The sequence below is a fragment of the Garra rufa genome, chromosome 10 (genome assembly GCF_049309525.1).
Source record: "Garra rufa chromosome 10, GarRuf1.0, whole genome shotgun sequence".
NCBI lineage: Eukaryota > Metazoa > Chordata > Actinopteri > Cypriniformes > Cyprinidae > Garra > Garra rufa.
This window is the reverse complement of record NC_133370.1, coordinates 49,228,487-49,245,317: the sequence shown is the minus strand read 5'-3', so window position 1 is coordinate 49,245,317 and position 16,831 is coordinate 49,228,487. Positions and strand designations below refer to the sequence as shown.

The window sequence follows — 16,831 nt, the reverse complement described above, 5'->3', positions numbered from 1 at the left end:
ATGTTTCAGCTCTTAATTGAGTGATGACTGTTCCAGTCTTCCGCCTACACAAAGGAGACCTTTATCCAAAATTGGATCTAGGTGGTACAATGCACTAGAACTCTGAAGAGTGTTTCCCTTCTCAATCAACTGTATTTGTTTGGAGAATGCTTCCTGCTGCACAAGTTTAATCACCACCACATCAACCTGACACCTGACAACCTGAATTTCTGTTTTGATCCCGAGTATTTTCTGAGAATACCATGCTAACCAGCCAAACCTTGACTCTTTGGTTGTGCTAGCAGTCCTTTTAGCACCAACTCCTAATATCTGTATGAGACTGACACCTAGTGGACATTTGTATTATTTGGGAATCTACAGACACGCCTGTTTTTCCCGTCTCTCAAACACAGAACCAGGAAGCATGATTGTAGAGAAACAGAAACTTAAGTGCTGTTGGCCTGCTGCAACTTTATATCAGCGCTCACATACATGAAAAATGGCAGAATCCTGTATTTCAGTGGATCAGTTCAGCTGTCCGGTGTGTCTGGATCTCCTGAAGGATCCAGTGACCATCCAGTGTGGACACAGTTACTGTATGAGCTGCATTACAGACTGCTGGGATAAAGAGGAGGATGAGAAGGGAGTCTACAGCTGCCCTCAGTGTAGACAGACCTTCAGTCCAAGACCTGCTTTATTTAAGAACGTGGTGTTTGCTGAAATGGTGGAGAAACTGAAGAAGACTAAACTTCAAAGTGCGGTTCTTGCTGGAGCTGGAGATGTGGAGTGTGACGTCTGTACTGGAAGAAAACACAAAGCTGTCAAGTCCTGTCTGGTGTGTCTGAACTCTTACTGTCAGAATCACCTTGAACAACATGAGAGTTGGTTTAAAGGAAAGAGACACAATTTGACTGATGCCACTGGACGACTGCAGGAGATGATCTGCCAGAAACACGACAAGCTTCTTGAGGTTTTCTGTCGCACTGATCAGAAATGTATTTGCTTGCTGTGTATGGTGGATGAACACAGAAACCATGACACTGTGTCAAATGCAGCACAGAGGACAGAGAAAGAGGTGAGGACTTATGCTTCATTCTTTTTTTTATTCTTTTTTTTTATTTTTATTTTTTTTAATAGTTGTATTCTTCAGGAGATAATTAAGAGATACCAATATTAATTGTTTTTTTTTTAACAACAATTAATTATCAGTAACATAATAAATCTTTTCTGAGTGATCAGTGCGTGTATCAATGAAAGGGTTTATTCTGTGATAATGACAACTAACTCTGTTATATTAATAGTACTTCAGGTATACATGATATTATTATTATTATTATTAATAGGCTAATATTAGTCCAGGAGGTATTTTTTCTAATGCTAATGTGAATAGCTAGCCAAATATTTTTACTTCCATGCTGTCACAAATGTATGTAAAAAAAAAAAAAAAAAAAAAAGTTTCATTTCACAAGTTTTTTTTTTTACTTGCAATTCTGAATTCATTTATAACAATGAGATATAAACCACTGTGACAGACCTGAGTTGTTAAGAGCACTTCTTGATTCACATACACATGTTCAGGAGCGTGGAGAGACAAATAGTGATGTCACAAACAGGGCTATTTCAAATCTTATCATTTTAAAAGGTACAAAAAATAAAATAAAATAAAACAACACCTATTATTTTAAACTGGGGAGTTAGATTTGAGATATAAAATGTGCAATATGTTACTGTGGAGTAACCTCTTTTATTAATAAATATTAAGGATATTTTGGGTTTGCATTTCATAACCACTGACATTCCAGAAAAGATTTTTAGCCACTGATCCACTCCACCAATATCGGATTCATGCAACCTTTACATAATGATGGTGGTATATTGTATGTAATGTAACATTTTAAAGCATTTTTTCCCTCACCAGAGAGATTTGAAGGAGATGCAGCTGAACTGCCAGCAGAGAATCCAGCAGAGAGAGAAAGATGTTCAGCAGCTGAGAGAGGCTGTGGAGTCTCATAAGGTGAGTCTGGAGAAGAAGAGAAGTTTGTCTCAGTCTCAGTTCAGACTCTCTTGTCTCTTTCAGTCCCACTGAAGCCTGAATCACTGTGTGTCCTAACAGCGCTCTGCACAGACAGCAGTGGAGGACAGTGAGAGGATCTTTACTGAGCTCATCCGCTCCATTGAGAGAAGCCGCTCTGAGCTGATACGGCTGATCAGAGATCAGGAAAAGCGAGCAGTGAGTCGAACTAAAGAACAACTGGAGCGACTGGAGCAGGAGATCAATGATCTGAGGAGGAGAGACGCTGAGCTGGAGCAGCTTTCACACACACAGGATCACATCCAGTTCCTGCAGGTAACAGAGATCTAGAACAACACCATCATAGTGGACTTGAGACACATCCTACTGTGACACGAGACTCACAGAGAAACATTTCATGAGTGTCTTATTATATAACCATCAGTTATAGACTTATATCTCATCATTATCTTTTGAAAAATATGATGCTTACTAATGGCTTTTGGCTGTGGAAATCTCGCTCAAATGGGTTTCATGTCATAACTTTTCTTTCACTCTTATAAGCAGTGTCCCAGTGTGGAGCTGAAGAGTTTTGATTTCTGTTTTCTGTAGAGTTTCCAGTCTCTCTCAGCACCTCCTGAATCTACAGACGTAAATGATGATGCCTTCAGTTCTCTTTTCTCTTCTGATAATCTGGGAGAATCTGTCCATCAGCTGAGAGAGAAACTGGAGGATTTCTGCAAAGAGGAGCTCAAGAAGATCTCAGACAGAGGTAAAGTCCTGGAGATTGATCTGCTCTCAGAAACGAGTCCATCATCATCTCATATCATGGAGAACATCATATTAGAAATGTCTTAGGAATGATGCAGGATCATGAGAATCACACTGTTCATGTCTGTTGATTTCCACAGTCACATTCACCAACATTGTTCCCAGGACCAGGAACGACTTCCTACAATGTAAGTCAGTAAGAAAACAAACAGAAAAACTCACTGAGTGTGTTCATGTTCTTCCTGTAGAAGGTGAAAAAGAGTTTTATATAATGATGTAAATGATGATTTGCACAGGATATCTGCTCATCTGTACTGAGACACTGATGATACACTGAACATGAAGAGTTCAGCTACGTGAAAAGATCAAACAGATTCATAATTCCTGATTCTGATGTGTTTTATCTCCATCAGATTCCCATCAGCTCACTCTGGATCTGAACACAGTGAATAAACTCCTCCGTCTGTCTGAGAGCAACAGAGTGATTACTTACACTCACACAGTCCAGCCGTATCCTGATCATCCAGACAGATTTGATGGATATGCTCAGGTGTTGTGTAGAGAGAGTGTGAGTGGACGCTGTTACTGGGAGCTGGAGTGGAGTGGGACAGTGTATTTATCAGTGTCATATAAGAGCATCAGCAGGAAGGGAGATGATAATGAGTGTTTCTTTGGATATAATGATCAGTCCTGGAGTTTGCGCTGCTCTTCCTCCAGTTACTCATTCAGACACAATAACATAAAGAATGTTCTCCCTGTAAAGTCCGTCAGCAGTAGAATAGGAGTGTTTGTGGATCACAGTGCAGGAACTCTGTCCTTCTACAGCGTCTCTGACACAATGAGCCTCATCCACACAGTCCACACCACATTCACTCAGCCGCTCTATCCTGGGTTTTGGTTTAATTATGATTCATCAGTGAAACTGTGTTGATGAATCAGAATAGACTGATGAGAGATTCTACCCATAATGCTTTGAGCTGTATGATAAATCAGTAACAGTGAGATGTTATAGAGTCTCTTCTTTTCTCTTCATGACATTAATGCTGCAGCTGAACTTCTTTCAGTGAAATAACAAGAATCAGAATAAATGTGTGTAATAAATCCTCATATAGACAGTAAGATCATTGTGTGTGAGTCCTGCTGAGTGACCATGTGTTTCTGTGCTTTTCTCAACCTCTATTGTTGATGGAAATCACTCATTTAGTTAAAAGAGAAGGTCACTTCCAGAACAAACAATTACAGATCATTTACCCACCCCCTTGTCATCCAAGATGTTCATGTCTTTCTTTCTTCATTTGATAAAAATTTATGTTTTTTGAGGAAAACATTTCAGGATTTCTCTCCATATAGTGGACTTTAATGGTGCCCCCGAGTTTGAACTAGTAAAATAATTGGTCATTTTGTAAACAAATTTACAATTTATATACATTTTAATCTCAAATGCTTGTCTTGTCTAGCTCTGCATTTTCCAGTTCAAGAAAGTTAGGGTATATTGAAAAACTCTTGTCTCATTTTCTCCTCCAACTTTAAAATCGTCCTACATCGCTGCAGAAGTACCGACCCGGTGTTTACAAATTGAATATGCAAAGAAGATCAAACGCCCTTTACAAAAAAAGGTAAAACAGAGATGTAAGATGATTTTGAAGTTGGAGAAGAAAATGGGAGTTTTTCAACATACCCTAACTGTCTTGAACCGGAATACACAGAGTTCACGCAAAGCTAGACAAGACGAGCATTTGAGGTTAAATAAATTATTTGTATTAACTGTATTACCTTGCAGTCACAGTAGAAGACCAACACGTATGTCCCAGAATGCCAGGCGATGGAAGTTGAATGAAGTGCACCCACTTCATTCAACTCTCGAGAAATTATGGTTTGTTACTGGTTATCTCAAAAATTCGTAGCCATACCTTCGCGCCCATAAAGTTATTATAAACGGTTTGTTATAAAAAGTGATAAAACTTATCTGAAGGCCAAGGCCAACACTTTCCCAGGAGACTAGATGTTCTCGGGAGAATAGTGGTACTGAGTTGTACCTGTCATATTCTTTGAAGCCCCCTCCCTTTAAACCCACAGTACCTCTATGTTGTTAATCTCCGTTGAGCGCACAAAAGCACAAGATGACCCATCTCTTACAAGCAAACTCACCATAGATGCACCATAGAAGTCCACTATATGGAAAGAAATCCTGAAATGTTTTCCTCAAAAAACATAATTTCTTATTGACTGAAGAAAGAAAGAAAGAAAGAAAGACAGACATGACATCTAGGATGACAAGGGGGTGACTAAATTATCTGTATATTTCTGTTCTGGAAGTGAACTTCTCTCTCATTTTACTGTATTAATTAATTTGAAATCATTTTCTTTTCTTTTTTTTAAATCATCTTAAATGTTCTTAATTTTGTTTTTATTGTTGTGATTATTATTTTAAATTTTTATGCTATTGTGATTTTAATTCCTTTTTATGTACAGCACTTTGAATTACCATTGTGTATGAAATGTGCTATATAAATAAACTTGCCTTGCCTTGCCTTGCCTTGCCTTTAATAATATATTAATAATAATAATTTATATTTTTGTATTTATTATTTTTAATTATGTATTTTCAATATATTTCTCTTTATGACTGATATAAATAAATCTTCTAGCCACTTGATGCACAAAAGTGATGGGTTTTATTCCTCATCTGCAGATCCTCTAAAAACAAATCAAGTACATCATTATAGTTTCTTCCTTTCCACTTGTTCACAAAGAGATGTGATATATAAACTCAGAACTGCCAGATATACATTTCTGACATACCTGAGTCGTTAAGAGCACGCCTGCTTGATTTCCCTGCTGAACAAAACAGCTAAAACCAGCCTAGGCTGGTTGGCTGGTCTTAGCTGGTTTAAACTGGAAGTAGCTGGTTTTAGCTGGTCTTCCAGCCTGACCAGCTATGACCAGCCTGGGAAAGTGGCCAAAACCCCTCTAAAACCGGCCTGCTGACCAGCTATTAACAGCTAAAACCAGCCAACCAGCCTTGCACAAACCCTTTAAAAAGCACTGACCAATCTATCAAATCTATTGAAATGACTGAGAATGTCCATACAGTCACTGATTGCGGTAACACATGTTTGGACTGATTTAAGTTTCAGGGTGACCAACAAGCAGGTTGACAGAGGCATATGGTGTTGGTCTTACTTTTTGTTACCACAGAAATTTAGGACCTGATAACCAGATCAATGAAGGGATGGCTGAAGCTGACAGAGTCATTCTTTGTTTGTTTTACACGTCCTGTTGGTGTTGCTTCAAGGATGGTCATGGGCCTTGGATGTGATAGCCCTTACTGACCAACTCCTAACGTCTGTATGAGGCTGACACCTAGTGGACATTTGTATTATTTGGGAATGTGCAGACACGCCTGTTTTTCCCGTCTCTCAAACACAACCAGGAAGCTTTAGTGTAGAGAAACAAAAACTTAAGTGCTGTTGACCTGTTGCAACTTTATATCAGCACTTACATAAAAAAATGGCAGAATCCTGTATTTCAGTGGATCAGTTCTTGTGTCCGGTGTGTCTGGATCTCCTGAAGGATCCAGTGACCATCCAGTGTGGACACAGTTACTGTATGAGCTGCATTACAGACTGCTGGAATAAAGAGGAGGATGAGAAGGGAGTCTACAGCTGCCCTCAGTGCAGACAGACCTTCAGTCCAAGACCTGCTTTATTTAAGAACGTGGTGTTTGCTGAAATGGTGGAGAACCTGAAGAAGACTAAACTTCAAAGTGCAGTTTCTGCTGGAGCTGGAGATGTGGAGTGTGACGTCTGTACTGGAAGAAAATACAAAGCTGTCAAGTCCTGTCTGGTGTGTCTGAACTCTTACTGTCAAACTCATTTTGACCGCCATCAGGAGTTTAATTCACGTAAGCCACACAAAGTGATCGAGGCCACTGGACGACTGCAGGAGATGATCTGCCAGAAACACGACAAGCTTCTTGAGGTTTTCTGTCAGACTGACCAGAAATGTATATGTGTGCTGTGTATGGATGAACATAAAAACCACGACACTGTATCAGCTACAGCACAGAGGACAGAGAAAGAGGTAAGGATGAGAAATAAAACGTACGCTTAATTTATGATTTTATAGTTACATTCTTCAAGAGATAATAAAGAGGTAACAATATTATTTCTTATTTACCAGTAATTAATTAACAATTAATAATAAACGTAACCAAGTAATCAGTACCTACTTGTATCAATGAAAGGGTTTATTCTAACTCTATATTATAGAGCAGTAGCCTAGTACTAGTAAGCATTATATTAGTATTAGTAGGCTAATTTTAGTCCAGGAGGTATTTATTCACATGCTAAGGTGAACCGCTAGCCAACTATTTTTTTTTCTTTTCATGCTGTCACAAATATACAGAAGCTTGTTTATGTATACGTACGTACGCAAATAAATAGATAGATAGATGTTACTTTTTTATTTCAAAATACCAGCTTTTATATTTTGCAATTGTGAGTTTATATATCACAACGAGATATAAACCATAGTGACAGACCTGAATTGTTAAAGGAGTTCACCTCCAGAACAAAAATGTACAGATAATTTACTCACTCCCTTGTCATCCAAGATATTCATGTCTTTCTTTTTTTCCATATTTATTGAGAAAAACATTTCAGGATTTTTCTCTATGTAGTTGACTTCTATGGTGCTCTAAGTTTGAACTTCCAAAATGCAGTTTCAATGCAGCTTCAGACGGCTCTAAAACATCCCAGCCGAAGAAGAAGCGTCTTATCTAGTGAAACAATAAGTTATTTTCTAAAAAAAAAAGGAAGTGGAATTTATACACTTTTAACCCTTTAATGCTCATCTTGTCTAGCTCTGTGATGCACATGCAAACTCTGTGTAATCCAGTTTAAGACAGTTAGGGTACGTCGAAAACCTCCCATCTCATTTTCTCCTCCAACTTCAAAATTGTCCTACAGGACAAGATATCCCTTACTTCTCAGCGTGAGAAATACATGGTGTGGCGTGAGACCGTGTGAACTGATTGAAATGCATGTGAATGCGTAAGACTTGAGAGCGCAACATGTAGCGGCACAGCTACAGGGACTAGCCACTATCCAGAGGGGGGCAAATTAATCAACGCGCAAGTCCGTGGTTAATCTTTTCCATTGCTTTATTTTCACAAAAACATAGTGCTTAACACTCACAGTTGCTAAAACATTAGCTCCGATCCACCAAACCCACGGTCTAATGCTGCCTTCATGTGCTATCGTAATTATGGTAAATACCAAAATCCGACATCAAAATTGCACATGAACACCCACTCACGTTGTAATTTCCACTGAAAAGCTCGAAATTTTTTATGATACCCGAGCTGCCGAGATGGGATAAACTTTGACCTTTCAACATGGCAGACAGCAACAAAACTATACTGAATGGTAAGCATTGCATGATGTTAAAAGTTCTCTCCTGTTTAGTTGGTTAGTTTGTAGCCCCCATAATGCTGGGGCATAAAGAATTTTAATAACGTCGCTATTTAAACGTAGTGTTGTCTTTAAAAATACCGTTAAGAGAAGATGCTAGCTCGTCATGGCTCGCCTCCAGTAGGGTGCTGTGCGGTACAGTATTCTGAAGGAGGCAATTTTCTCATGTTATTTTATTCGGTCTGTAGTGTAGTCTTTCCGATATCACATGAAGGCAGCATAAAAATTGTGTCCGCCTCCCCTTACTCTCGCTCCACCTACTCCTCACCTGCCCTAAATGCAGAGTCGCCATTAAATAATAAAAGTCTCCCACACACAAACCCATACCATTCAAAACAAATAATCAAATAAACACAAATAATTATAATTAACAAATTAAACAAACTAAATTGTTTTCAAATTATTAAATCAGTCCATTCAATAAAAAAAAATAGAAAAAGAAATGGGCCAACACAACATTTTAAGCATTGTTTTCCTCAACAGAGAAACTTGAAGGAGATGCAGCTGAACTGCCAGCAGAGAATCCAGCAGAGAGAGAAAGATGTTCAGCAGCTGAGAGAGGCTGTGGAGTCTCATAAGGTGAGTCTGGAGAAGAAGAGAAGTTTGTCTCAGTCTCAGTTCAGACTCTCTTGTCTCTTTCAGTCCCACTGAAGCCTGAATCACTGTGTGTCCTAACAGCGCTCTGCACAGACAGCAGTGGAGGACACTGAGAGGATCTTTACTGAGCTCATCCGCTCCATTGAGAGAAGCCGCTCTGAGCTGATACGGCTGATCAGAGATCAGGAAAAGCGAGCAGTGAGTCGAGCTGAAGAACGACTGGAGCGACTGGAGCAGGAGATCAATGATCTGAAGAGGAGAGACGCTGAGCTGGAGCAGCTTTCACACACACAGGATCACATCCAGTTCCTGCAGGTAACAGAGATCTAGAAGAACAACACCATCATAGTGGACTTGAGACACATCCTGCTGTGACAGGAGACTCACAGGGAAACATTTCATGAGTGTCTTATTATATAATTAAAAGAGACACTGCTTACAAATGGTTTTTGGCTGTGGAAATCTTGCTCAAATGGGTCTCATGTCAGAACTTTTCTTTCACTCTTATAAGCAGTGTCCCGGTCCCGGTGATGAGTTTTGATTTCTGTTTTCTGTAGAGTTTTCAGTCTCTCTCAGCACCTCCTGAATCTGCAGACATAAATAATGATCCCTTCGTTTTTGTGGTCCCTTTTCATGGTCTGAGAGAATCTGTCCATCAGCTGAGAGACAAACTGGAGGATTTCTGCAAAGAGGAGCTCAAGAAGATCTCAGACAGAGGTAAAGTCCTGGAGATTGACCTGCTCTCAGAAACGAGTCCATCATCATCTCATATCATGGAGAACATCATATTAGAAATGTCTTAGGAATGGATGCAGGATCATGAGTATCACACTGTTCATGTCTGTTGATTTCCACAGTCACATTCACCAACATTGTTCCCAGGACCAGGAAGGACTTCCTACAATGTAAGTCAGTAAGAAAACAAGCAGAAAAACTCACTGAGTGTGTTCATGTTCCTCCTGTAGAAGGTGAAAAAGAGTTCCCTTTCGATACTTTCACTCGTACTGCGTCGTAAGACGCTTATGGGGAAAAGCTCCTTTTCTCCTGAGACTGAAGCATTTCAATAACGCAGTGTAACTGCATGGCCATTGGTTCGTGCAGTGTTAAAGAAACGAACCAATGGCTCGGCAGCGGAGATGCACAAACCTATGGTGATGATTCGCGCCCGATCGCGCCAAAAGGGGCGGAGGATCTGGCTATATAAGCGAGCATTTCGCCATAGGGAACTCAGATCCTTCTTCTTCAGCGACGACTTCTGATCTTCGCAGAGACTGACTACGCAGACTTCGCTCAAGAAAGCTTCTTCTTCGCCGTGGACGAGCCTCGCAGCGGATTCTCACTGCTCGGCGGATTGACGCTACGGAGCTGATCCCCTGCTGCTATCCGGCGACATTAAAAAGAGCAAATTTCAAAGAGCAAATTTCAGGCGTTGTTTCAAATGCCACGGCGTTATTGTCGCTCGTGCAGAGCCCCTCTGCACGCCGCTGACTCTCACGCTGAGTGCGTCTCGTGTCTGGGTCACGCCCACACCGAGTCTGCACTCACTGAGACGGAATGTTCCCATTGCGGGAATATGAGTCTCACTTCCCTCCGCTCGCGGCTAGCTTTCTTTCCCGCTTCCTTCCTCGCAAGAGCCTGCTAGGAAGAAGCAGCGGGGCAAGAGAGCTCAGAGAGTGGTGACAGACGAGCTCACGCCGGCTCAGACCCCGCGTGCCTCGCCCTCACCCCATGGAGAGGAATCGCCAGTTCTCTTCCTTCATCCTGACCAGCGTCCCTCCGCGGCTGCGAGCGATCTGGTTTCATTTGGAGGAAGTGAATGTGAGGATGACAGTATGTCATTGGCCGCATCTGACGCGGAGGAGTTGTCGGGCTCTTCTCACGACCCCGCCCCCTTGCCGTCTACGCAACCCAGTGCCGCCAGCGCCGGTATGGATGCCGAACTCTTCCGCATCCTGTCTAAAGCTGTCGAAGAGCTGGATTTGCAGTGGTCTCCTCCCGAGGAGCCCTCTAGGAGCCGGTTGGACGAATGGTTTCTGCCGGGGCGCCGCCAGGCCCCTCGTCAGCGAGCTTCACCATTCTTCCCCGAAGTCCATGACGAAATTTCCAAGTCCTGGCGTGCTCCATACTCCGCCCGCCTTCATATTTCCTCTTCTGCTGCCCTCACTACGGTTGATGGCGCCGAGGAAAAAGGCTACGAGAAGCTGCCCCCGCTGGACGAGTCTGTTGCTGCGCACCTTTGCCCGCCCACCGCTATCGGCTGGAAGGCGAGGGCGTCACACCCGTCCAAGCCCTGCAGGACGACCTCTACCCTCGCTGGATGAGCGTACTCGTCTGCTGGACAGGCAGCTTCAGCGCTTCACTCAATGGCGGTACTCCAGGTGTACCAAGCGAAACTCCTCCGCGGGCTGGACGAGTTGGGCCTGGATGATTCTCCGCTCAGAGAAATCCGCAGCGCTACGGATTTGGCGTTACGCGCCACGAAGATGACGGCTCAGGCAATCGGACGATCGATGGCCAGTTTGGTGGTGCTGGAGCGCCACTTATGGCTCAATTTAACGGAAATCAAGGACGCGGATAAGGTCGCTTTCCTTGACTCCCCCATCTCGCCGACCGGCCTGTTTGGTCCAGCTGTCGAGGGTTTCGCAGAGCGCTTCACTGCAGCACAGAAATCGTCCCAAGCCATGCGACATTTTCTGCCTAAACGCTCTAGCTCTGCAACGGCTCCTAGTCGCCCCAAGCCGGCGCCGACTCAGCAGCCTGCAAAAGCCATGCCTCCAGCTGCGCAACCAGCTCCTCAGACGGAGCTCCGTCCTCGTTCACGCTCGGCCAAGCGCTTCCCCTTCCCTAAGCGCCAGGGACCTCGGCCAAGAGTGGTGTTGGACCAGGCGCCGCCAGCGTCTTCCTGATCCCAGCAGCAGGAAGAGGGAGGGGCCAAGTCTCGCAGCAGCCGGACCAGCCCCCAAAGTGCCTCTTTTGAACCCTTTGACACCCCGTTCTGTTCCGAGTGCAAAGGGACACATGTTTGTAGACAATTTAGCTGTAACTCACGGGCCCTTTGTATCAGCGCCCTTACAGCAAACCGCTGTGATAGCGGAAAAAATAAAAAACAAACATTTTCAAGAAAAGAGCAAATTTCCTCTTCCAATGCTTTCAGACAGCATACAGCTGTGCGAACCATTACAGCCCCTGGCGACACGATCCGTGGCATGGCAAGCCATCCCCGGAGTGTCAAAATGGGTTTTGGGTATAATAGAACGAGGCTATGTACTCCAGTTCGCTCGAAGACCTCCTCGCTTTCATGGTGTGATCACCACCTCAGTTCGCAGCAAAGACGCAGACGTCTTGCGATTAGAGGTAAAGAATCTGTTGGCCAAGGGCGCCGTGGAAACGGTCCCCCCAACACAGAGCGAGTCAGGTTTCTACAGCCGTTACTTCCTCGTTCCAAAGAAGGATGGCGGTCTACGACCCATCCTCGATCTCAGACAGCTGAATCGCGCCCTCATGAGACGGCCGTTCAGAATGCTTACACTAAAACAGATCCTCTCGCAGATACGCAAAGGGGACTGGTTTTGTTCACTGGATCTGAAGGATGCATACTTCCATATTCAGATCACCCCCCATCACAGGCAATTCTTGAGATTCGCCTTCGAGGGAGTGGCATATCAATATACAGTCCTTCCGTTCGGACTGTCGTTAGCTCCTCGCACGTTTACAAAGTGCATGGACGCAGCACTTTCCCCTCTGAGACAGATGGGAATCCGCGTCCTGAACTATCTAGACGACTGGCTCATTCTAGCCCAGTCAGAGAACGAGCTAACGCACCACAGATCCTTAATCCTCAGCCACTTAGAGTGCCTAGGACTCAAGGTCAATTTTGCCAAGAGCGTACTGTCTCCCAGCCAACGCATTGCGTTCCTGGGAGCAGTTTTCGACTCATGTCAAATGAAGGCAGCAGTTGCGCCGCAGAGAGCCCAAGCCATTCGCAGGCTCGCGGCTTCCTTCAAAATTGGAGCCCTTCGCCCACTCAAGATTTTTCAGAAGATGCTCGGCCTTATGGCCTCAGCATCTCCAGTACTTCAGTTGGGTCTGCTTCAAATGCGCCCCCTGCAGTTCTGGCTGAAACCAAAGGTTCCTCCTCAAGCCTGGCGTTTAGGACGCCAGCGCATCAAGGTAGATTGGGCCTGCATAGCAGCCCTAGCTCCTTGGAGGTGCGCTCAATGGATGGAACAGGGCGTTCCCCTGGACTTGGTGGTCAGAAGGAAGGCAGTCTCGACAGACGCCTCCAACTTAGGTTGGGGGGCGCTGTGCGACGGCCAGCCTGCTTTCGGCCTATGGTCGAAAGCGGAGAGTCGCCTTCACATCAACTGCTTGGAAATGCTAGCAGTATGTTTAGGCCTTCACACCCTTCTACCTGCCCTGAAAGGACACCATGTCTTGGTCCGTTCGGACAGCATGACAGTGGTGTCCTTCATAAACCACCAAGGGGGCCTCTCGTCGAGATGTCTATTTACGATGGTAGAACGTCTCCTGAAATGGGCTCAGCTGCACTTCCGCTCTCTGAGAGCGACGCATGTGCCAGGCAAACTGAACCAGGGAGCAGACATGTTGTCTCGGAGCAACGTCTCCTCAGACGAATGGATGCTTCACCCTCATACGGTTCAGCAAATATGGGCTGTCTTTGGCAAGGCGCGAGTAGATCTTTTCGCCTCAAAAGACAATCATCACTGCCCAATTTATTTTTCGAAGGAACAGGACGCATTGACCCAAGAATGGCCCAATCTCCTGTTATACGCGTTCCCTCCGATCGCTCTGCTACCACAGGTCATCAGGCGAGTGCGGGAACAGAAACTCAAAGTCCTGTTAGTGGCTCCATTCTGGCAGAACCAGCATTGGTTTCCAGATCTTCCCGGGCTGCTCTCAAAAGCACCATGGCCCGTGCCACTGAGACGAGATCTCTTAACACAGGCGAACAGAACGATATGGCACCCCCAACCAGAATTGTGGGCGCTGCACGTTTGGGCTCTAGACGGGAGCCTTTAAGTCTCCCTGAGTCGGTTTTGAGTACTATTTCACAGGCTAGAGCACCCTCTACGAGGCGGCTCTACGATCTTAAATGGTCTGTCTTTTCCGCCTGGTGTTCCACCCGCGGTGCGGACCCAATTTCATGTGACATATCTGCGATATTGTCCTTCTTGCAAGAGCTGTTGGATAAGGGGAGATCCCCTTCCACGCTCAAGGTCTATGTGTCAGCTATAGCGGTATTCCATGACCTTGTAAACGGTCAATCTGTGGGAAGGAACGACTTGGTAGTTCGTTTTTAAAGGGGTCAAGGCGGCTTAATCCTCCTCGCCCCGTCACGGTTCCGTCTTGGGACTTACCCACAGTGTTGAGGGCCTTGAAAGACCCTCCCTTCGAACCGCTTCAGTCCATAGGCCTTCGCCCCCTGACGTTGAAGACTGCCCTGCTATTGGCATTAGCATCAGTCAAACGCATGGGTGATTTACAGGCGCTCTCTGTGAGCTCCGTTTGCTTGGAATTCGGGCCAAATGACTCTAAGGTCATCCTGAAGCCAAGATGTGGGTATGTTCCCAAAAGTCTCTCTACACCTTTTAGAGACCAAATTATTTCCCTTTTGGCTCTTCCTCCTACGGAGCAAGACCAGGGATTTAACCCTCTCTGCCCCGTCAGGGCTCTGAGATGTTATATAGAGCGTTCTGCTCCTTTTAGGCAGTCAGAACAGCTGTTTGTGTGTTTTGGTGGCCGCACCAAGGGGTTTTCGGTCACAAAACAGAGACTATCCAAATGGATTGTGGAAGCCATCACGCTGGCTTACTCTTCTTTGGGCCTACAATGTCCCATGGGAGTAAGGGCCCATTCGACGAGGGGCATCGCCTCGTCCTGGGCGTGGTCTAGTGGGGTTTCTATTGCGGAAATTTGTGCGGCGGCAGGCTGGGCCTCACCGTCCACATTTGCTAGATTCTATAATCTGGACGTTCCAGTCTTACAGACTCGGGTCCTTTCCGCATAGTGGTATGTCTGTTACCAGTATGTTATGTATAGTGCACCTTGGCCTCTTTGGAGCTCCAAGTTGTACTTATTCCTTGGAACGGACGTTTATCAGGCTATCTGATGGAACAAATTGGCCCTTATTAGTCCTTTAGTGCTAGGGTCATGTCAGTCGTTCCTCTACCTTAGCAACGGCGGGATTGTACTGGTTCCCCATAAGCGTCTTACGACGCAGTACGAGTGAAAGTATCGAAAGGGAACGTACTCGGTTACTTTCGTAACCTCGGTTCCCTGAGATACGGGAACGAGTACTGCGTTGCTGGCCGTGCTAGGTAGCTGCACGACTCAGTCGTCGCTTCAGTCGAAGTACCTGAGTTCCCTATGGCGAAATGCTCGCTTATATAGCCAGATCCTCCGCCCCTTTTGGCGCGATCGGGCGCGAATCATCACCATAGGTTTGTGCTTCTCCGCTGCCGAGCCATTGGTTCGTTTCTTTAACACTGCACGAACCAATGGCCGTGCAGTTACACTGCGTTATTGAAATGCTTCAGTCTCAGGAGAAAAGGAGCTTTTCCCCATAAGCGTCTTACGACGCAGTACTCGTTCCCGTATCTCAGGGAACCGAGGTTACGAAAGTAACCGAGTACGTTTTATATAATGATGTAAATGATGATTTGCACAGGATATCTGCTCATCTGTACTGAGACACTGATGATACTCTGAACATGAAGAGTTCAGCTACTTGAAAAGATCAAGCAGATTCATAATTCCTGATTCTGATGTGTTTTATCTCCATCAGATTCCCATCAGCTCACTCTGGATCTGAACACAGTGAATAAACTCCTCCGTCTGTCTGAGAGAAACAGAGTGATTACTTACACTCACACAGTCCAGTCGTATCCTGATCATCCAGACAGATTTGATGAGCATAGTCAGGTGTTGTGTAGAGAGAGTGTGAGTGGACGCTGTTACTGGGAGCTGGAGTGGAGTACTGGTGGATTTGGTTTTGTGTATATATCAGTGTCATATAAGAGCATCAGCAGGAAGGGACTGGGTAATGAGTGTTTGTTTGGATATAATGATCAATCCTGGAGTTTGCGCTGCTCTCCCTCCAGATACTCATTCAGACACAATAATATACAGACTGTTCTCCCTGTAAAGTCCGTCAGCAGTAGAATAGGAGTGTTTGTGGATCACAGTGCAGGAACTCTGTCCTTCTACAGCGTCTCTGACACAATGAGCCTCATCCACACAGTCCACACCACATTCACTCAGCCGCTCTATCCTGGGTTTTGGTTTGATATCGGATCATTAGTGAAACTGTGTTGATGAATCAGAATAGACTGACGAGAGATTCTAGAGATTCATAATGCTTTGAGCTGTATGATAAATCAGTAACTGTGAGATGTAATAGAGTCCCTTCTTTTCTCTTGATGACATTAACACTGCAACTGAACTTCTGTTAGTGAAATAACAAGAATCAGAATAAATGTTTAATAAATGCTCATAGACGGTAAGATCAGAGTGTGTGAGTCTGTGCTTTTCTCAACCTGTATTGTTGATGGAAATCACTCATTTAATTAAAGAAGTTCAATTCCAGGACAAAAAAATGGAGATAATTTACTCACCCCTTTGTCATCCAAGATGTTCATGTCTTTCTTTTTTCAATTGATAGGAAATTGTTTTTTGAGGAAAACATTTAAAGATTTCTCTCCATATAGTGGACTTCAATAGTACCTGTGAGTTTGAACTTCCAAAATGCAGTTTAAATGCAGCTTCAAACAGCTCTAAACAATCCCAGTCAAGGAAGAAGGGTCTAATCTAGCAAAACAATCTGTCATTTTCTGAAATTGCGAATTTATATACTTTGTAACCTCAAATGCTTAGTTCTGTGTATTCTGGTTCAAGACAGGAAGGGTATGTCGAAAAACTCAAATTTTCTCCTCCAACTTTAAAATCACCCTACATTGCTGCAGAAGTACCCGACCCAGTG

At 44.3% G+C, this 16,831-nt stretch overlaps 2 protein-coding genes across 2 annotated transcripts; both read left to right on the top strand.

Annotated features, from left to right (window-relative positions):
- Positions 1-414: 414 nt before the first annotated feature.
- Positions 415-6,209, top strand: LOC141344617 (tripartite motif-containing protein 16-like). The gene is made up of 7 exons (XM_073849490.1): positions 415-1,054; positions 1,898-1,993; positions 2,093-2,326; positions 2,603-2,765; positions 2,908-2,949; positions 3,175-3,518; positions 6,159-6,209. The coding sequence occupies exons 1-7, from the start codon at positions 479-481 to the stop codon at positions 6,207-6,209; spliced, it is 1,506 nt and encodes a 501-aa protein (XP_073705591.1). The 5' UTR covers positions 415-478.
- Positions 6,210-6,271: 62 nt separating this feature from the next.
- LOC141344616 (E3 ubiquitin/ISG15 ligase TRIM25-like) lies at positions 6,272-16,167 on the top strand. Its single transcript, XM_073849489.1, has 6 exons — positions 6,272-6,844; positions 8,719-8,814; positions 8,914-9,147; positions 9,390-9,552; positions 9,696-9,737; positions 15,638-16,167. The coding sequence occupies exons 1-6, from the start codon at positions 6,272-6,274 to the stop codon at positions 16,165-16,167; spliced, it is 1,638 nt and encodes a 545-aa protein (XP_073705590.1).
- Positions 16,168-16,831: the final 664 nt, after the last annotated feature.